Here is a 22859-nt window from a genome sequence, read left to right on the forward strand (position 1 = left end):
ACCATGGCTAGCCATAGAGAATTGGGGCTCAGGTGCTCTTATCTTCAAAGCGCTCAATGGGCTGGATGGAGCACACTGAAAACATCTCCTAAAAACTATGGGACAAAGGCGGCATCAACAACTCTGCTCTCTCTGCGCAACAGATCTCCCTCTCCCACCAATAAAGTTTATTTCTGCAGCCAGCAAAGCCTTTGCAGGGGTCTGTCAGGCTGCACAGTGCAGTTCTGGAAGGAATTACACCCACCCGAAACCTCATCCTTTCCCAAACACAAGCAGAGAAGACCAGATGAAGAACTGATGCTCCATGCTCAAACCCTGCAGTAAGTCCACTGAAGAAGAAAGACCAAATATCTATGCGCAAAACAGATGGATGCTTTCTTCCAAGTAAAATCACAAGCAGCATGCCTGATTTCAAGCACATTCATGTTGAGAACCTCCCTTCACAACCCATTTCACTTTTCCAATAACAACGTAAGTTTAAGGGGGCTTTTGCAAGAGGAGAAGGGACAGCAATCTCCTCCTTCAATGTTATTCCCCTATTAATTTCACCTCTACGGAAGTTAAGGAGGACCTCCCAGGAGAAAGGGCATGTTTCACATCTATGTTCATCACTAACTCTGAAAGCAGAAAAGACAGCAGCCAGGGGAGAGCAGGGAGAGGACTGGTAGACCAAGACCTGCCCCTCTTCTGAGGCTTGATCAAAGTTTCAAATTAGAAACTTGAGATTTGAAATACAGCGACAGATTCTGTGACCCTGTGGTTTCCTGAGACAAAACAGTTTGTTGGGCAAGAACGAGGACAGAAGCCCCCCAGGGAAATGCAAAACTCTTTGGCCCACCAAAACGCTGCTGATGGGTCAGCCAGAAATGCTCCTCACCCTTATGGGTGCAAGGACCACACCGCAACAGGAGGACTCTGCTGACCAGAGTCCACCCAGACTCAACATCCCTTTCATCTAAAATCCTCAAATGTACTTACCAGTTGACTACATTAATTCTAGCCCTACACAGTTAAATAAGTGCTCTTATTTAACGTTTGCTACGTCAAGTCACTCATCACGCTGGGCTGAGCTTCTTCCATGGTGCAGGTGAAGGCAGCTCAGCTGCAAGGAAAGCATCTGCAAGCATAAGCTAAATACGGGGATTTTAGTGAACGGTAGGGATTCTCAGGGTAAAGCGAGTTCTCCTAACGTGACAGACAAGTAGCCATAGTAAATCTTTCAAGTAACCCAAGATGCAAATCCCACTTGAATTGCATTTTAATAGGTTTAAATGTTAACCAGAAATGCGCTTTCTTTTCCATTAAATATCGGTAGGAAAATGTACTGCTCAGTCATTGGTTTAGAGCTGCTGGGTTCATTTAGCAAGAGCAAGGGAGTGCAAGTTTTTCAGTCTCTACTACCCAAGCATCATTTGTTTTGTTACTCTGCTTAGCCAGGACTGGGTACCACAGATTTTCCTTAAACTAGACCAAGTAAAAGACTCTTACCACAGTCCAACATGAGATTTAACATCACATCATTCTCATTAAAGAGAGTTGGTTTGCTTGTATAAACACTGAACACATGGCCAACCTTTTAAAACAGTATTTTTGTATTTATCAAATCAATTCTTGATATTAAAAAGAGATATGTTCATCCAGAAGGAACATAAAGGCAGACTCAAATACTTCAAAACATTTCCCTTGGGGGCCTTTGCTGATCTTAAAAATCTCTACTTTTTAATAGCTAGAAAGAAGTAGTACTCCAAATCTGGAGTTGCTGTGCCTGACAAATGAAGTGAAGCGCAGAGCACATGGAGCTGTAAAAGGCGAGAAGGACATTAAACTTTTCTGAGATGACAGCTCGAGCTTTCACAGTTCCTCAGAGTTAATGCTGCTGCAAAGGAGTAGAAAGTAACATGCACAAATTAAGATTTGTCGAAGAGTCTAATCTTCTCCCATGATTAATAATCAAAAGTTTATCTCTGACTGGTAGCAGCACAACAGAAGATCCAGTGCATGTTCATACCCCAAAGACCAGTGACGCTGATAAGTAGTCAAACACAAACCATTTTTTCCTATTTTTAATAGCTTTGGTTTTGTTTTCAGATGACAAAATACATCAAGTAACAGTGTACATTTCTAAAAGTTATGCCAATGACCAGCACCATACACAAACCCAGCCCTTTGGCCTTCCCAGTGTCTAATGGAACATTTCCTGTAACTGCTCCAAGGACAGATATGTAAGAGACCTTCTCCTACCATGAAAAGGCTTTTCTGTATCAACGTCAACCTCATTTCTGCTTATAGACTTCCCAGCCACCTGCATATATGTCCTGAGCATCTGATCCACCTGCTCACACACTGATCAATTCAATCTTCTCTCCAGTATCCCCATGTACACAAACCAACTTGAGGCAAGGGCGATGAGTTCATGGGGTTTTTTTTGCTAAGACTGAATCTTTTAGATGGTACCACAAGGCACAGAAGAAAAGCTTGTCCCCTGAGTTGTCCAAGATTAACTTACTCACAATTAGTAGCCTCGCATCCCAGAAGCCGACAGACTACTGAGCAAAAGGATACAGATTTCCGAACAAGATCCTAAAAAGGATTAAACATTCCATTGGCACTTTGCAGCCTTCCTATCGTCCATAAAACCGGTCACAGAGTATGTATCTGTCCACATTGCTTCTCACCCTTAGAAATTTGAAAATACACCCAAAATGTGTTTTGCTGTTTCAGATTGACAGCCACCTTGCAGAGAAATTCCACCAAAGCACCACCACTCAGCTGCGAAGCAGAAGAGCACAAGACCCAGCAAGTGTCAGAGCAGGGCTCTCCTTCCATAGAATCATTTATGTTAGAAAAGACCTTTAAGACCATTGAGTCCAACCGTTAACCCAGCACTGCCAAGGCCACCACTGAACCATGTCCCCAGGCACCACAGCTACCTGTCTTTTAAACACCCCCAGGCACGGCGACTCCCCCCAGTCCCCGGGCAGCCTGTTCCAGTGCTTGACAGCCCTTTCGGTGCAGACATGTTTCCTAACATCTAATCTAAACCTCCCCACATCAGACTTGCACGGGGACACGTACATTTATCTCAGCTACAACTAGCCCTGTCTCTGAAATGTGAGTAATAGGTTCCTTACCCCACAGATATGATTTGTAGTTGAGTATTTTCTAGGGGAAACCATAAAAGAATACGTAGTAACTCAAAGTGACACAGGGCTAAGATACACTAATATTAAGGAACTTCTCTCATCTCAGCATCCCCCAAATAAACCTTTACTCTGCAGCACAGGATGCAATGCGTACATACGAAGCGTCCTTTCAAGCATTTCTGAGAGCCCCAAGTGAGCTCATATTTTAATAGCTAAAGTGGAAACTTCACACATTTTGCACCGAGCTTTTCTTTCTGTGCAATCCCTCCTCCTATGGAGTCAAGCCCTTGGGTCTGGAGCACCCAGCCCCACGCCAGCTGACAGGCTCCGAGCTGGAGGAAAGCAATCGCCAAACCCCACACCGGGTAACGCTCTGAAGAAATCACTGCACGCTCAAACAATGGGATATTTGTCAAAGTACAGCTTGATCACCAGCAATCATCTGTTTTTCATAACTACATTTGACCTAAACTGAATTGACTGAACAAGTAGCCTGTGTTTCTCATTCTGGAAAATACTGCGGCGCAGCTTCCTCTCCAACCCCCCCTTCTCCTTTTTAAGTCATACTTTTGAAAAGTTACAAAGCGATGATGTAGACAGATATTTCCTCATTATAAACAGCAGCAGCTAAACATTTTCAGGTTGCATTTTTGGCGATCTCCTCCCGTTCCAGGTGACCTGCAAGGTTAAGCACACGGGGACATGCCTTTCTCCTCCACTTGCTTTCAATCCACCCTCTCTGCAGAGAAAAGCACAACCCAACACTTCCCAGCGTAAAAATGAGCAGAGATGTTTTCTCACCACGTGCTTTTTTCATAATATATTTAAAATTCATTAAAACTTTATAATGAATGAGCTGCCAGGGAAAAAAATATATTCAGGACAAGCCCACAGAGTCTTCCATGCAAGGCCACCGTGCATAAAACCTCTGGGAGGCAACTGTCTGCTCGTAGAAGAAAGCTTGCTCTCCAGTCTCGAGGAAGGAAGGAAGCAGTGGAAATCAGTCACAAGATTTGCAAGGAAGGATGCATCCCCAACAGCTAATCAGTTCTTGTCAGGGCTTCCATCAACTAAGGAAAAAAATTTTAAAAACTTAATTTAAGAGGAGTGCAGAATGAGTTCTTGAGGAAGATGAAGGACAGGTCCAGAGGGAGGCAAAGGAGCCAAGGGAAGAGGAAGGTGGAAGGATAGGAGGCAAAACAGACTGAGAAGAACGCAGTCTGCAACAAATCTCACCCATTTTTCACAGCCTGCTTAATATTGTGCGGCTTAAGCCGTATGTCTCCTACCAGAGAGCTAATTATCACTGGCAGGCAGGGGCTGCGTTAATTGTAGCCGCACGGGGTGGGGGGAAAGCCCCTAAATGGGGATACTGCCATGAGGAGAAGGTGCTGTACTGCCATGATGTGAGCTTAAAGCTCTTCATTCCTCCTCTCTCTGAATCCAAGCACGTACTCCGAAGGAGCAGGAAAGCACCCATCCCACACACCACGTTCCAGTACAAAAACGCAGCTCGCTCCTACGGCTCTGCTATAAAATGTTTGCATTGGAAAATTCTATGTGTGTATTTGGTTTTTTGTTCTGCCATCGCAGAATGCGGGGCAATGGTCAGGGAGCAGGAAGAAATAAACACAAGAAACTAACAAACAGACTTGCTGTTCCAAGCACTGCCGAGGAGCAGCACATCCAGTATTAGCTATAAACTCTGTATCAGGAACAAGTCATGTCCTAGCAGCCCACTTCCATGTTTGACAACTGGAAGGTTTGCCCCTCTTTAAGGCCACGATTGACATAAACCGAATTCAAACAGGCACACGGGATGCTGTACAGCCTACTCCCAACCAGAAGCGGACCAGCAGGACCTCTGGTTTGACCAGCTCTCAGCTCTGCCCACCTCAGCCAACACATATGAAATAATTATGGGTTTATAGGAAACTTAAGTCAAGAAGCCAAATGACCAGGCAGTGAAATAGCTCTGTTACACAAGGAGACGTAAGCACAAGAACCAGCACTTGGCTCTTTTGAGCAGAACGAGTTCTCCTTCCCCCTACACATCACCCATGGAGCTCTGCTGGGTGAAAGCTGCCTTTGATCCCTCTACTCCCTCAAAATGCAGATGCCAAAACTGGCAGAAGCAACTGACAGACCAGAGGGGCATCCCACCATTCAGAGGGTCCTGGGCAGGCTGGAGAAGTGGCCCAACAGGGGCCTCATGAAGGTCAACAAACGCCAAGTCCAGCCCCTGGGGGAGGAACAGCCCCAGGCACCAGCACATCTGGGGTGACCAGCTCAGAAGCAGCTTGGCAGGTAAGGACCTAGGGCAGGGGTCCTCAAACTATGGCCCGCAGGCCAGATACGGCCCCCAGGGTCCTCAATCCGCCCCCCGGTATTTACAGACCCCCCACCCACCCCCCACTAGGGGTTGGGGGGGGGAACCAAGCAGCCGCAGATGACTGCCTACCACTGCATCCGCGCGCTGGCCCCCTGTTTAGGAAGTTTGAGGACCCCTGACCTAGGGGTTCTGGTGGACACCAAGTTGACCATAAGCCAGCATTGTGCCACTGGAGAGAAGGAGGCCAAGAGACTCCTGGGATGTGTTTGGCAGAGCATTGCCAGCAGGTCGAGGGAAGTGATCCTTCACCTCTGCTCCGTGCCGGCGAGACACAGCTGTGTCCAGGTCTGGGCTCCCCAGCACAACAGACAGACAACACTGGAGCAAGCCCAGTGAGGGACCATAAAGATACTGAGGGATGGGAGCACGTGACATGCAGCAAGAGACCCGAGACTGCTCAGCCTGGAGAACAGAAAGCTCAGAGGGACCTTCTCAACGTGTATAAGCACCCAGTGGGGGAAGTAAAGAAGGCAAAACCAGGGTCTTCTCACTGGTACCCAGTTGTCACAAATACAAAGATTTCCACTGAATGCAGAAAAACATCTTTTTACTGTGAGGGTGACCAAACACTGGATCAGGCTGCCCAGAGAAGCTGTGGAGCTTCCACCCCAGCTGGACATGGTCCTGAGCCACCCCACTCTAGCTGACCCTGTTTCTGTGGGCAGCTGGACAAGGTGATCTCCAGAGGTCCCCTCCAACCTCTGCCTGCGATGCTGTGAAGGTGAACACAACCGCAGCTTCCCTCAAGAGAAATAGCGTATATATGGTGGACACCCGTACAAGTCAACGTACAGGTTTTAGGGTCTATATACAAAAATATCACGAGGCTTCCTATATAGCAGCAGCTGCAGAAAGCATGCTCTGTGGCATACCCAAGCTATGGCTACAATAAAGAGTTTGCTATATTGTTCCATGCATGTCCTTTGGTTAATGTTTGAAACAATCACAAGAGGGAACAGGAACAACTTTTTGGACTGTTATTCCCAAGAAGTTTTTTTATCCAGAAGGATTCCAAGGCGTTTTGACACTGTATGACACCATGGCTGAGGCAAGACAAGCTGGAGGTAGTAAAGCCAGGAGAAAAGATTTAAAGGCAAGAGACAAATCCCTGCTCTCATAACAGCTCTTGTGGGTTGTTCAGTGTCTGTAAGTAGATGATTACGTCTCCACAAAGCACAGAAACTAGAAGATCATAAGTCACCCAGACCTCCAGGTACCAGCTTCAAATGATAAAAGAGATGAGACACCTTTCTCAGAAGCCAAACCTCTCATTTGGAGGGGTTCAGGAGAGCAGAGCCAAGGAAAACCTCTCTGAGGGCAACCCTCACCTTCTGAACACGTTACACATATCCCAGCTTTTGTGTACAGCAATTATCAACTCCCTGAATTGGAGCTTTTCCATCACCCTTCATAAAATAAGACCCAAGCTGCCTGCTGATCTCTGAGCTGAAGCAATTTTTTGTGTTGGGATGGCGGTCTGCATGCTTCTCATCTTCCCACTGCCAGACCACTGCTGCCCCGCAGCAAGCAGCTCCCGCACCACACTCCTGGAATGCAGAGGCGGTGTTTGTTCATTGTACAACAACTGCCTTGTTTCCACATTTTCCTGAACAAAGGACTGAAATAGGGGGTATATGCGTCATAAGCCCGTCCTGAACATTGCTCACCCTTTCCTGCACAAATATTTGTAAACAGATTGAGAATTAATGTCCAGCCAACTCAAGACCCTTCATAAAAATAGGGTTTTATTGAAAACAGGATGGCAATCATTTCCCAGATACAGTGCATATAGACCTTTAAGATGAGAAACAACATACATAGCAGGAAAACAGCAACCGCAGCTGTGCATCAAGCCATTTTCCAAGACGCATAAAACATGGTGGCTTATTATTTTACAGCCCCCTCCTCCCCCACAAACACACTCTTCTCTTAAAAAAAAAAAAAAAAAAAAAAAAAGTTGTTGTTTCTGGTCAGCACATGATAATTCCCTCCGGGGTTAATTTATGCACAAAATACACAGCTTCACTAACACGCATAGCTCAACAGTCCTTCTGCAGAAGGATCTTCCTAATGCCTCTTTTTCTAGCAGTCTTAAAGAGTCCACATCTTACACATACTCTGTCAAGGACCAGTTACGAAGGCCAGGGTAACTAAAATACTCAACAGCACAAGGTAAGGCAGGGACAGTATATTCTCACAGCCTTGCTTCCATGCATATCTTGTTGCTCTTGTTTTTCAGTGATCTGCACACATGGAGTCCAGAGGCAATGCTGCCAAGGGCAGCCCACAGGCAGGACCCTTCACTTCTAGGAGGGGTTCCTCATCCTCTGCTCTCCTTCCAGTTTTGGGGATAGCCAAGAAAATCTGGAACTGATCCACCAGGGTCACATTTAGGTCTAGTGTTATGTTGCAGTACCTCTCACATGTCACTACAAACTAGCACTGAGTGCCATTTCCTTATTTTTAGGAACAAAAGTAAATCCTAAATACTGACTATCAGCATCAGCCCAGTGGAACAATGTCACTTGTGATCCAGTTGCAATAAAAAAGGGCTCTAAGAGTGTTATGCAAAAGAGCAGCTGTAGAGATATTGGTGTACTACACACTGAAGCAAGGCCAGCAGTGGCCACCGAGGTAACTGAAGAAGCTGGAGCACACAAGATATGAGGGAAGGTTAGGAAGAAGAAGGGTAAGGAAGCATATCTAATTCAGGATTTACAAGGTAGGTGGAGCCAGGCTCCCCTTGGAAATGCACAGCAAAAGGAGTGGCAAGAGACAAAATTCAAAGAAATAAATTCAAATTAATTTAACGGGGGGGAATACAGTAAGGGTGGTCAAACACTGGGACCGGGACCCAGAGAGGCTGGGCAGTCACCACCCTTGGAGATCCTCAAAACTCAGCTGGATGTGGCTCTGAGACCCCTGACATAAATTCCAATTCAGCTCTGAGTGGAGGGTTGCACAAAAGTCCTCCATGAGTCTCTTCCAGTCTAAACAATTATGAGTCTATAACCAGAGGATGAGAAAAGAGTGGGAACACTTGATAAAGATTTCCCTTTCTGTTAAGCTGGGGTTTACCTTAGAAAACTCAACGCTCTTCAGGGAAATTCTTTGCGAATCAGCATCCTTCCGTCTCTATCACTTGTTGTTTTTGAGATATCACCACTTCTGGACACCACCACAAAATTCTCTCGGGTAGCTGAGGCATTTTCCAAATATTCCTGGGACCCTCCTGAGTCCCAATGCCTGGAAGCAAAGCAAAGCTTAGGAAGAGCCTTCCCCTTCCCACACTTACACAATACAAATAGTGGTGTTGGTCTTTAGCATCTTTCAGATGACCTGCATTCTGCACCACTCCAGGTTAACATCTCATAACAAATGCTCCTTTGAACAAAAGGCCCTGAAATAGTTAAAATACTATAAAAAAATACACAGTTCCAACAAGTGGGAAAAGGCAAATGTTACAATGAAGGCTGCAAAGATGATCTGAGGAACTACAGCACAATGAATGTCACTTTGGTCCCTGAGGATGTCATGAGCTGAGTCCTCCTGGGACACATTTCCAGGAATACGGAGGAGAAGGGGACTGGGGAAAACCAGCACATATTTAACAGGGAGGAGTCATTCCGATGATCCAACTGCCTTCTATGATAGCGTGATAGGATTTATGGATGAAGGGAAAGCAGTGGGTGCCATTGTCTTCAGCAAGGCTTTTGACATGCTTTTCCATAATATTCCTGTACCTAAATTCAGATGTCTCAGTCTGGATGAGTGATGAGCTGGATGGGCAAATAACTAGTGGGGCAGTCAGGTTCAGAGGACCGTGATTAATGAATTGTACCCTACATGGGAGCTGGTAACAAGTGGGGAACTAAAAAGGGTCTGCTCTGGGACATTCCCTGCTTAACATCTTTATCGGTGACTTGGGAGAAGCAACACAGCATGCTCTCCTGTACTTTGCAGAGGACACCAAACTGGGAGGAACAGTCAATACACTCAAGAGCAGAGTCACCAGCCAGAGAGTCCCAACATGCTGGAAGAATGGGCTGACAGGAACCTGATGAAAATAAGGCAGGAGAAATGCCAAGTCCTGCACCTGGGAAGGAAGAGCCTCTTGCAACAACACAGACTGGGTACTGACTGCCTGGGGAGCAGCTCTGTGGATAAGGACCAAGAGCCTTGGCAGACAGCAAGCTGAACACGGGCCAGCCGTCTGCCCTGGCAGCAGAGGTGGCCAACAGCCTCCTGGGCTGTATTAACAGGAGCAAAGCCAGTAGATTGAGGGAAGCGATTATCCCCCTCTATGCAGCACTCGTTAAGGCTGTATCTGTACCCTGCATCCAGTTTTGGGCCTCCCAAATACAGGAAAGACACCGATAAACTAGAACGAGTTCACTGGAGGCCACCGAGATGGCTGGGGCTGGAGCACTTGCCCCACAGGAGAGGTTAATGGAGCTTGTTCAGTCTGGAGGAGTGACTGCTTCAGGGGGACCTAACAACCACCTTCAATACCTACAGATAGGGCATGGAGCAGAACAGGTTGCCCTGAGAGATTTTGCAGTGTTGGTCCTTGGAGGTTTTCAAGACCAGGATAGATAAAGCCCTGAGCAAGCTGGTCTGATCTCCGAGCTGCCCACACTTTCAGCGAGAGGTTGCACCAGAGACCTCCTGGGGTCCCATCCATCTGGAATGATTCGATGAAATCAGATGAACAGAAGCTATATATTTCCCCTGGTCAGGACTAACAGAGTTAGCCACTAAGAGCAGAACGGGATTGAGTGAATCAGGAATTCAGCATTAAATGTAAAGTATCAGCATGTTTTCAGGGACTGCGCAGAACTTTGCAAAGCCCTGGGAAAGCACAGCTGCTGATCCTAACCTCAGGTGACAAGAAGTCTGCATCAGGCTATTGTAGTAAACCTCTTTTTTTTTTTTTTTTTCCCCCTCCCCCCTCTAACATGTCTGTTTTCCAAGCTGAATATTTTAAGAATCAAGACTGCCTGTGATCATATCTAGCCAGCTTAGAATGAACACTGATTTCTTTGCTGCTTCTTTGATCGAAGCCAAGTGGTTTTCTCATGGGTAATAAGGTCACAGGGTTAAAAGAGCAATATGACAATTACAAAAGTTAAATCTATTGCCACTACAGACAGACACACTACCCAGGGTCCATTAGCACGTAGTACAGAATGGTTATCACAGGTCACTGACACCAGTTCACTCTAATGGCTTTTCCTGTGTCCTTATCAATCCAGTGCACAAAGTGTCTCACCCTCAGCCTTTCCCTATGATCTCAGTGCTGTGTTTATAGCTATCTAACTCCACCAGGCACCAGTGGGTCAGCCAAGTCAGCAGACAGTGAGATATGCCAGGACACAACGATGGGACAATCTGCAAAGTGTCTGAGATGAACAAGGAGTTACCAGAGACTTCGAGAAGGAAATTTTTTCCACTGCCCCCCCACCCAACTCCCTCCCCACCCCCGCAAAAAAAAAAAAAAAAAAAAAAAGTTTTAAAGTTCCCAAGGACATGGAGGGAAAAACTTTACAACACTGATCTCAAAAATAGAAGTAAACCACAGACTTTCCATGGTAGGGTTTGTGTTTCAGTATCAAATAAAAGAAACAACTAGCGTTACAAAGAGAAAAAAGAGACATTTTCATATGAAAGAGAGGGTTGGGTAGCCCTTATTATTTGAATTGTGGTTCCTATAAGAGGCTTTCTCATCCCTTGAAAGAAGAACTTCAATTGTTTTTCCCCGTTACGAGAGAACAAACATTTTGGTGGGGACGCTGGAGCTCCCCCCCGAGAGGTGGGAAGCGGGCAGGAACAACCGGCTGTGTCACTGCCACCACGGGCAAGCTGATGAGCAACCAGCCTGCCAATTTACTAGCCCACAAAGGCAGAAAAAGGAGGATTAATGCAGGCAGCACAATTGCTAGCACACTTCTAAGAGAAATAAAAAACATACAATAATTTAAGTGGAGGGCTGGGAGGAGACCAACAATCCACCATCGGATTTGAAGCATCTCCCACTTCAAATGAAATCTGCTTGGCTTGAAGATCCAAACTGGTGTCTCCCATCCTCAGCCAAACAGTTCCCCCTTGAGACCCTGAGCCCATGAATCCCCGCACAACTTCTGTGACCAAAATACAGCAATTCTAGCAGTAAGCAAAAATAAATGTTTTTCCCTCCCAAGGCCACTGGCTCCACACAGCTAAGAGATATTAAACATCATATTCTTCACTGAAATAGGTGAGCAAAAATGTACCAGGTGGGTACAGTTTATGCACAATGCTTGCATTTTAATACAGGCATTTAAAGACATTTCTACACTGATTATTTTTAGTAAAGTGGATGTTTTTTTTTAATTATTTGTTCTACATTTTTTTACCTTTCTTAATGGATTTCGTGCATCAAAGCAGGTTTAGGGTTAGAGAGGCTTGGGGCAGAAGCAATGCAGCAGATAAAAACGTCAATGGCGAGATACGACAAATTTATAGTAAATAGCTGTCAACCGCTATTTATCTAAATTATGCAGCTCTGGGATTCTCCAGAAATACTTCATCAACAAGTAGGCAGCTACAGTTTTAAGCCTGTATTTACATCAGAATCTGCTCTCTTTTTCTTTTTTTTTTTTTTTTTTTTGGACACTTGTTCTTTACCCTAAAATGACCCCTTTGTAGCTCAGATCAAAGAGCTGGGAGTGTCAATACCAGTGTCTTCATGAACATGTTAAGAACCTCAAAGTAATTCGTAACCAATTAGCATAAAGCTAAAAAAACCCACCTAGCTAAGGCAAACCCGAAATGAGTACTAACAGGCAACAGCACTGGCTGAAGCAGAAGGCTTAAGCGACTTAAATCACCGTCAGCTGCCTATGAGACAACTTCTTGGGAGCACCCTCTGTGCAAACCGCTCTGACTTTTTTGGGTTTGTTGTTTTGGGTTTTTTTTAATTCCTTTCTAGTCTTCATTCACTCTTTGCTTTCTGCCTTGCTACAGCTTACGGGAAACATGAAACAAAAATTGCTTTTCATTTTCTGTTATGTAAAGCAAAGTAATTCCATGTCTTGGCCTTGAAATACAAGGCACCCAACAGCTGTTCAGATGCTCCAGCAGATAAACCATCTGGCCCAAACCTCACCTTTCCTAATTTATTTTGGATATCGATCAAAGCAACCGGAGCATTACATAGACTTTGGTCAAAGACAACATAAAAGATAAAAAAGTCAATAGCAAAATCACTTCACTGAAATATTCTTGTTTCTTCTTTATATAATAATATTACCATTTTCAACAAACTTCTCTATTAACTCAAGGAAAAGATATACCTGATACCAACAGCCTAGCAGGCTAACCATGCAGCAGATTAATGTCCTTAAATAGCACATTGCTGCTGAAGAGAAACTAAGTGGGGTTTAGCATTTACCATCAGCTAAAACTAGACACGGCTGTTGGCCAACTGACCAACGAGACCAGGACAGGTCCCAGGACTCACATCACCTGGCTCTGCTGCCAGCTCCCCACCTTAACCCTTTTACATGATGCTCTTGCAACCTGAAGAACCACTATACCCACTGTTCCAGCTAGCCTTTTTTCAATTTTCCTAGGAAAAGGACAGTACACATTTGTCTAATACTATCAGGATTCCCACCAAGACACCAAGGTTGTTCAGCGGTTACCAATTCATATCGATTTAAAACAAGACCTGTCACCTGAGAAGCCTTTTTCCACGCAATTCAGGGGATATTCGCTGCATGCAGAAACCAAAGACAGGGCAAGGACTTGTTGTTCAAGGCACTGTTTAGATACATAAACCCATATCCTGAAATCAAAGGGTTATTTGAGCAGAGAAGAGTTATCCGTGTGTGCAACTCCCAGTATAATACACAAATACCCTCCTGTGATGTTTTGCTCGATATCTGTAGATATTCAAAACCTCCCCTACGCCCATTTCTTCCTCAAGACACTGTCAGCCAGCCCGTTTCTCACAAGAAAAGGAATCGCCAATGAATAGTCCCATAAAGCATCCCACCAGGGCCTGTCCTCCCGGAGCCACCACCACGCCAAGGTCCAACTCTCAATTAACCCCCGCCTGACCTTCCTTCACTTTCTTTCCCCCTCCTCTGCCCTTCCTGAGAAAGTTCAGCGTTTCCTGGAAAAGTCTCCTTGCCTGTTTGATATTGTACTTCGCCTTGGTTGCTGAAGGAAGGATTTACAGGTGCCTGGCCCCCTCTGTAAGACCATGACCGAAGGCTGACCTCCCGTTACAATATGTGAACTTCTGCCCTGCTGATAAGGCTGGCAGATATGAGTAGGATTTTTCAAATAATCCTTTGGGAATTTATAAGCAGCACAGCCATAAAACCGAGGTGACTGGAAGGTCGATTTCACTAAAAATAATAAATATCTCAATGTTTATTCAACGTGGGCCTTTTTAACTGCAGGCCAAGCATTTAGATAACGCTATTGTAAATGACAAATATTAGGATTTTTTGGTAACTATTACATTATGATCCTTCCGTCTGACACTGATGTGACTATTTCCTTCGATGCTTGCTGGATCTCTGACATTGTTCAGCCCAAGTTGGGCCTCGAAAGCCAGGGCAGGATTCAATCACAGGTCAGGAAAAGGGCAATCTTCTTTTCAGGAGCCTTTACTACGGCTGGTTACCTATTTCTCTTGCTCCCATCTCACCAACACACCTTCTTTAGAGCTCTGCTGTATTTTATTTTTTCCTCATTACGAGGGCTTTTGGCTGAAATAGAGAAGGAGTAGGGGAAGAAGGACCGCATAAGCTCAGCTCAGGCTGGGGATAGAGGATGCTCACCCCTGCACTGGGTTGAACCTCCCCGCCACAGAGACCCCTGCACTATCCCCAGCTCCAGCAGAAGGCAATCCCCTCCAGATCCAGCACAGAGCACCAGCCATGAGACCTGTCTTCGAGCAGCAGCCTTTCCCTACTACGGTCCGGAGGACCAACTGCTATTTCAGATTAAAAAATAAAGCAACAAGACAACAACAAAGCCCCAATAAAAAAACAAGACCATTTCAAATGCACAAAACTGTTATATCCCCCGGCAAAAGCTCTTCATCCTCTTCATAACAGCTTTATGTATAAATACACAATTAAATAAATACCCCTGCATTAAACAAATGCATATAAGCTACACAAATAGGATTCCTAATCCTGTTTTCATTACACATATTCTTCACTGAAGTTTCTCCAAATAAAGTGACACTTTGAAATCCACAAAGTGTTTTAGACCAGTTGTAATCTTCAATTAGCACACTCCCTGAACCGGGCTCCCAAAACCGGGTTTGAAGAGGAGGTTTTTGTCCAAGATAAACAGAGTAACACATTTTGGGTAGGTTAACTTTTTCATTCCAATAAAATATCATGGCAATGTAGCCAAATTACATAATTATTAACAGATGAGGGCACAAAAAGATTTTATATAAATGTTCTTATGACAATTCTTTTCCTTTCACAAATTCGTTTGTATGTATTGCTGGAGAAACTGGCTTTAGAAGTGCCTTAAAAACAATTCTCTCTCAAGCTTGGCTCCACCGTGGCAAGGGAGGAAAGCTGCGAACAGAGTGCTCCTTTCATCTGCTGCCTGGGCTTCAGATTGCTCAACCACAGGAGAAGAGCCCTCTGCAAGCTGCCTCCCTCCAAAGGATGTTAAAGAATGGATGCAAACACAGGTTCTTTGGGCCTGCAGATACAAGGCTCATACGCTGCTGGAGGCATCTTAGAAATTAGAAAGTTGAAGGGCAAGCTACAAAGGGCATCTTATACACCCTCGTTATAAATAAATAAGAAAATCAATGCCTTACGTACTCATACTGCCTAGGAGAAAACACAGCTCATCCAGCAGCCTACATCCGCAGGGACGGGAGCTCTTCTGAGAAGTTCTCAAGAACACAGTGTTGCTCAGAGTACACTTTTCAGACAATAACCAAACATCGGCACATCACAGTTTCAGTTTGGCTGTGTGTTTCAGCGCACGCAAAGCCTATTGGGAAGCTGGGAGTGATAAAGCCAAACGGTGGATTTGGTGGGACGGCAGCAGACCTGCTCCTGCCAAACAGTATTTGAAGAGCAGCAAAGTTCTAAGCGCAGCAAACAATACCTTCAAAAACAACTGCTCCCCCACAACTTCTCCATTTGTGCTGAATAATGAAGCTACTGTGGTCAAAGAAGAATTCTTGGAGAAAAACTGCATGACCAAGAAATATGTATATTATAAACCCAGGGTCTGCATATAATTGGAGAAAATATCCCTTTATATTTCTGTGGCCTGCATGAAGTAACTGTGAGTTTTTTACTCAAATCCATCCACCACTGGCCTATTTTCTACCACAGGTAACGCACTTCCTAGCTAGGTGAACATTAATAAATGTTTTCCAACCTCCTCCTTCCAGCAGCAGCAATGGAAGGAGCGGCAACACATCGTCTTCTTTAAACCATAGTCCAGCATCAGCACTGGTCTCACGGGCGGCAGTTACTCACCAGGACAGAGTATATGTGCAGGCAACGGTACACCGGTGAGAAGTCCACCAGGTCCTGAGCCCCAGGCACCTAAAAGACAGCAGGAGATTGGTGTGAAATAGGCAGAAGACATCTAGGCAAGTGCAACTCTAAAATACCACATACAGGTAAGTGCAACTCCAAAGCATGCAGGCTCAAAAGAGCAACACCAGGATTTCAGGTATGTAATAATTAGATTGATAATTGATATCTATCTACCTATATCTGAATTATAGGATGTATTTAATATATCCTCGATTTAAAAATTTTAAAGATACTCAAAGCAGGAAAATTTCATTTAATATTGGTCTCGCTCTATTTACACTCCCCTAGGGAATCACATTGTAGCACTTGGCCCTCTGTTAGCCAGCTCAGCAGAGATTTAATTTTGACCATAGGCTTAAATACAAGTTCAAGCATTCTGGCACAAGCTATTGCAATTTATGCAATGTCGGGGGGTGGGGGGGACACAACACACGACCTTATTCTCTAGATTTCTAATTTGATTTCTTTAAAAGCACAAATTCTTTTTTTTTTTTTTTCCTTAAAAAACATGCGCCACACAGACTCCACCACCTTTCAACAACACAGTGAGTCTTGCACAGGGACAAGGAAGCGCATTTCTGAAGGGTGGGATGGAGGGAGGGAAGGCGAGAGGAAAGATCAGAGGAGAAATTTGCATACAAGAAGCTTGTGTCCTTTGGATATGTTCAAGCCAACAGAGTATTAAGCTTGTTGGCCAAGACATAAAGCTAAGCAACCACCCTTCTCCCCCAAAATCCAGAGAGGAGGGGAGTGTTCTGTTGACATGTGGTGGAAAAAAGGGGAGAAAGATGAAAGGGACCAATGGACAGGCCTGGGAAACATGTTTATTTGATATATTTTTAATTACACTTAAGAGGCATTTCTGCTAAAAAGGAGGTAGGATGAAGAAGAGGGAAGTTTCTAGCTGGATGAGGGTATGAAAGCCTCATCCAACCGTGCCCAAAGTGCCTGGGGTGAGTGGTCCTCCTTGTCTAAAGCAATGGCTCCAAGCAGGGGAGTGCAGAAATGATGGGCTGGAAAGGGAATATGGGAGGTTTTGCTATTTAAAAAAACTACATAGCCTCCTGTATAATGCAGAACCGGAGCTGTTAAAAGATCTCCTCCATGCAGAGAAACTCAGTCCTCAGCGCTGCACAGGTTCTTGGTTAGAGCTGAAGCAATGGCAAAACTACGGAGCAGCAACGCATGGCGTGGGAGCATCCCATCCCATGCCAGCAGCATCGCTCGAGACCCCCAAAAACTTGACAATCCCAACCTGACGGTGCAGGGAAGGGAAGCAGCCAGCTCATTGGGAACAGACAGATAAGACTATTACTGGGGTATAGCATGAGCCGGCTCATCCATCCCACTGGGCTTTCCTTCTCACCCTGGCAGCAAGCACTCTGACATGCCATCTGAGCGGGTCTTGCAGACAGGCAAGGTTGGCTCACCAGGAAGGAGGAAGGTTTCCAAGCGAGATACTGGGCTGGAATCGCCCGTGTGACCCTTTCCATGTCAAACCTGGCTGTTCAACATGCCCCAGCTGAAGGGTTGCAGCTGAACCTAGAGCAAGCAGCTGTGAAACAGAGCTCACCAGTCTCACTAACATTCTTGCTTTTAGCTTTTATAAGACTATATTTGACAACTGCAAACGACGGGCAGCAGTTTTATTGTGTTAATGCCAATTTTATCATGCCTTCCTTGCCATTTATTTTCCATTTGCAGCCTCCCAGGTCTTCTGTGCTCCCTAAATAGCTCCCAAAGCCATATTTCAGCTGGTTTGTGGACTCTTCGGGATACAGATTTTGCCTTGCTGTAGTCCTCCGGCATAAAGCGCAATTGGTCTCCAGTTGGTAGAACAGTAAAACGCTTCTGGCTCAGAAATCCCTGATTGCGAAACTGCTGGAGATCAGTAAAGCAGACAGAGAAGTATCGGTACTTGCTCGACCCAGCCATCCTCCGGCGACCACCATCAGCGTGGGGAAGCTGGACTGCATGGACCTGAGTCCACCCTGCGTTTTTCTAAGGGAGGAGAAATCTGTCATCCCTTCACAACATCATCAAAGCAGGCAATGTTTTCCTATGAATTTGAATTCAGGATCAAACGGTTTTGCTCCTCTTGGATTTGGGGCACTAGTTGAACACGGTCCATGGAGAAATATTCCTGATAAAGATTTGTGAAATCAGGACATTGCCAAAAACGGAGTTTACTCCCCCAGAGAAATTCTTTCAAAGCAGACTGCAACATTTTCACAGTCTCTGATCTTCTGTAAAAACTTTTAAGCCCACACACACACTCACAAAAAAAGATGCTGGACTATCCTGCAGAATTAACATCTCTGAGACATTAACAGCTTTAAAACTGTTAATCTGGGTAGAACACTATCAGATGTGGAAGTGCAATTCCTGGACCACAAGAAAGCTTTCTGCAAACAGAAAGACAGGCACCCAAAAACTGTGCTAGGATTTTATGCAGGTTATAAACCTACAATATATTTCAAGGAAAAAACCTGACCACCTCTTCCACACACAGCCATAGCCCTACAACAAAAGACATAATAATCCTGTCCTCTGAAATCCTTCCAGAGTAACCAATCCAGGGACCCGAATATACAGAATATATGAAGCTATCTCTGTGGCTAGTTTAACACATTGCACAATTTAAACATATCTAATATTTAACATATTCGGGTATTTAGCTGATATGTAGATATTTAGACATATCTAAAAATTCAAGCTTAGCACATACCCTTTAGGAGGGACTTGATTTTCTTAGCCAAAGCTGCACTACCAGTGTTCAAAAAAATAAACAGATCTTTGATTTCTGAACCTCAATGATGAAATGTGAACTAGAGCCACCTCAACAACAGGACTGATTACTCCCCTGACATCTCCCCTTCAGCCTGATCTTTTTTTTTTTTTCCTTTTGATTTGCAGAACAAAGAATTTATTCATCTTGTTCAAAATTTTCCCAGTCAAACCTCATTCCCAAATCCTGCACCCGGAACGTTCCTGGTGCTGGGAGCAGAGGCAGACCTGCCACTCTCTGTAAACAGCCAAACACTCTTTTTGCAAGAACATTGTCAGTTGAGTTAAAGACTGACTGTAGCAACTGTAACCCATGGAAGCCAAGTTTCCAATGGAAACGTTCAACTGTAGCTGCCATCAACACAAGGCTGGCCCATAGTTAAGGTATGCTCCAGTCTGGCTTTAGATAAATTGTGATAGAACAGCCTGAATCTGTGATCCTTGTTATTTTCTGATGTGAAGACATGGCACAAGCACAGATACATTCACGCCTCTCCCACTGAGGTGGGTGTCAGGGGTGTGTGGGGGAGGGAAGGGTGGGGTGCACGCACGTATGTGTCTCTGTGTAACCTCCAGGCTTAAGGCTTAAACAGCAGGCATTCAAGAGAGGTGTTTTATGAACCATCTCACGGGTCCACTGATTGGCATACATGGATGAGCTGGCACAGAGGACCATGAGCGCACACAACACCGCATCATAAAGGCTCAGGTCCCATGGAGGATGCTGAGCAGGCTGGGTCTCTTCCTGTGATGCATAAACTGCAGAAAGCATCCGTTCACCTTGCAGAGTAAAAACTCTACTGCTGAAGGTAGCATTGGTTCTTCACTGCATCCAGCTCAGAGGAGACATAGACCTGTTGGAGTGAGTCCAAAGGAGGCCACGAAGATGGTCACAGAGGTTGGAGCTGCTCTGCTGTGGGGGCAGGCTGGGAGAGCTGGGGCTGTTCAGCCTGGAGAAGTCTCTGGGGAGACCTTATTGTGGCATTTCAGTACTTAAAAGGAGACTTGTAAGAAGATGAGGACAAACTTTAATAGGGCCTAGAGCAATAGGACAAGGGAGAATGGTTTTAAACTAAAAAAGGGTAGATTCAGACTATAATGAAGGATTTTTTTATGATGAGGGTAGTAAGGCACCGGCACAGGCTGCCCAGAGAGGTGGGAGATGCCCCATCCCTGGAAACATTCCAGGCCAGGTTGGACGGGGCTGTGAGCAACCTGGTCTGGTTGAAGATGTCCCTGCCCACAGCAGGGGGGTTGGACTAGGTGGCCTTTAAAGATCTAAAAAACCCAAACCACTCCATGATTCAACAAATCACATCTAATCTCTTTGGGTACCAGCAGCTGGGAAGCACTTGATCCCATGCTGAATGGAAGTAAAGAATAAACTCTGCTGTAGATATACTACATCTTGTATGGTCTTGGCATCCTTTGACTGTCCCACTGTGTCCCATGGCTAAACTTCGGGGGGGTGGGGGTGGTGGTGGTGAATGAATGTATTCCTACGGTCAAGAGGATGTTCAGGATACTGTAATATTGGAAGTGGCCAGACGGTCCTGCAGACTAACTGATCTCAGTCTGGCTCATGTTATAGACAACAGGCAGACAGCTTTGTCTGGAAATAGAGAGGTTTGTCTCAGTGTCCAAAATATGGCTTGCATAATTACTAGTGGAAGCAAACAAAAGGTGAAGGCTGATGGCATCTAACAAAGCCGTTTATCAGGGAAAGCCAAGAGAGGTCCCTGGGGTCCCTGCTCCAGCTCCCAAAACTTTGTAACAGAGATCTATTACACTCACTTAGAGAATTACAACTTATTCCTACAGCCAGGTCAACCTGAAGGAACGCCAGAAGCATGATGAATTTTGGCTACACCTCACACCTGCTGATGTTGAGTGCCAAACTCAGTCTCCAAATAGAAAACTGTCTGGAATTTTTTAATTTATTCTTCATAGACAGTTGAGTGGCTGTTTTTTTCTGAAGTCTGAAGTGTGATGTCCTTCCTTAGAACTTCCCTTCTCTCACAAGGGAGCACCAGGGAGTCCAACTCAATCCAACCACTTCACAGACACCTGACCAGTCTGTTTTGGGGACAAGAAGAAACGAGGCACAAGACCAGCGAGTTTGTCCTGTGGTATTCAACAAGATCGCAAAAGAAAAGTCACTGAAAATGAGAAGAATCTGGATGAGCTTTGTAGTCTTCTGGATGCTCTTTACTACAAAGGAAACAGCTGGCACAAACTGAACAGACTGTGGAGCTACTCGCTGTGAAATGCAAATTCTCCTTCTGCAGCTTGACATTCATAAAAACAGAATTTAAGCCTTCTCCCAGCTGACTTTACAGCCGTGCCCGTTCCCTCACTCTGATTATAGTGGGAGCTTCCACCTCCGCAAGGCATCTGTACCTAAGTGGGACAAGTCTAGACCATAATGTCTCCCAACTGGAGAACATGAAATGGAGTGGAGTCTTGTATTTGTCCTCTTGAATGCAGCTAGCAGAACTCTCTTATGCTTCTCACTCCAAGGGAGAGAATGGTCTACACAGGAATACAAGCAACAGTGTAAGCAAACCCCTTCTGCTCTTTCTTCCCTTTCAAAGCTTTTCCTGTAGATTTTGCGGCAGGGATGAAGGGATTGCTCCATATGGGTAAGGAATCACAGGATTTCCAGAACAGTTCATCCTGCCTAGGTGGAGAACTCTGTAACACAGCCTCCTGAAGCACCTCAGATATTTATTTTTTTCCCTCTAGGAAATATTTAGCCCACTGTGCACCAGGATCAGGAAGCTCTCCTGCCTCAACTTAATCAGAAACACCTAGGACCATCCTGTTCACAATTCTGGGCAGGAGTGGGTGCAAGGCACCCCTCATTCTTCCCTTTCTGTATTCAACTAGTCTTCACTGGCCATCTTCCAAATAGAAACCTGCAGTTACTGGTTGGCTTTACTGGCTGTGACAGGTCAAGAGCAATATCTACCAGTACAGACTTCAAATGCTTTAGGATAATTCCTTTACTTGTCTACTGACTTTATGCTACAAGGGGACACCTTTTCTTTCTCAAGGTTTTTCTGATAGTCATCCTCTATTTCCTTGAGAAGCATGAGGTTTAGCAATCTCAGTGATGGGCAAAGCACAGCAAACAACACATGCCCACTTGTTGCAGTACTGCCCCTCTAAGCCCAGAAAGCCTTCTCCATCACTCCAGAACGTGGGGCTGTGCAGGAAGCGAGATGCAGTTCACTTGCACTCAGGACACTTAATTTTAAGCAACAAGGATTAACTTTAGAGACTCAGATTCTGAATTAATAGTATTCCTGCATAGATCAGACAACCATAACAAGAAAGAGTCACAACAGAAAATGAGAAGCTAGGACTGAATCCATCAACCATGAAAAAATAATTCTGCAGTTGGCCTGTAACTTTTGAGAACCCTTTACCAAAGAACTGCTCATTAAGATTTTACAGACTGTACTGGGCTGAGCTGGAATTCATTTTCTTCATTACAGCCCACATGGTACTGTGGTTTAGATGTGTGACCAAACCAGCACTGATAACATACCAGTGTTTTAGCTGTTGTTAAACTGTGCTTACATGGCATCAAGACTGTCTCTATTTCTTACTCTGCCCCCTAGCAAGTAGGCTGGGGCTGGGCAGGAGGGTGGGAGGGGACACTGCTGGGACAGCTGACCCAAGCCGACCGAAGGGTTATTCCATGCCATGTAATGCCAGGGTCAGCAATAAAACTGTGGGGGTGGCGGGAGGGGATAGGGTTTTGGATTTGATCTTTCAGAAGTAGCCATTGCTCAGACACTGTCTGCCCATGGTGCTGAGCATCAGGCTTACTGGTGTGAGGTGCTGCGCGACTGCCTTTGCAGCACTTGATGGGGTTTTTCCCCTTTACTTGTTAAACTGTCTTTACCTGGGCCCATGAGTTTCCTCCGTTTTGCCCTTCACATTGTC

General features: G+C 45.2%; 1 protein-coding gene across 4 annotated transcripts in view; it reads right to left on the reverse strand.

Annotated features, from left to right (window-relative positions):
- EXOC6B (exocyst complex component 6B) overlaps positions 1–22859 on the reverse strand; it is a 311854-nt gene that overhangs the window by 139736 nt on the left and 149259 nt on the right. For all 4 annotated transcript variants that reach the window (XM_080379561.1, XM_080379560.1, XM_080379559.1 and 1 more), the window contains exon 8: positions 16056–16124. In XM_080379561.1, coding sequence (XP_080235687.1) covers positions 16056–16124 — 69 coding nt within the window. The remainder of the gene's footprint in view (positions 1–16055; positions 16125–22859) is intronic.

Source organism: Falco punctatus (assembly GCF_963210335.1).
Source record: "Falco punctatus genome assembly, chromosome: 1".
Classification (NCBI taxonomy): domain Eukaryota; kingdom Metazoa; phylum Chordata; class Aves; order Falconiformes; family Falconidae; genus Falco; species Falco punctatus.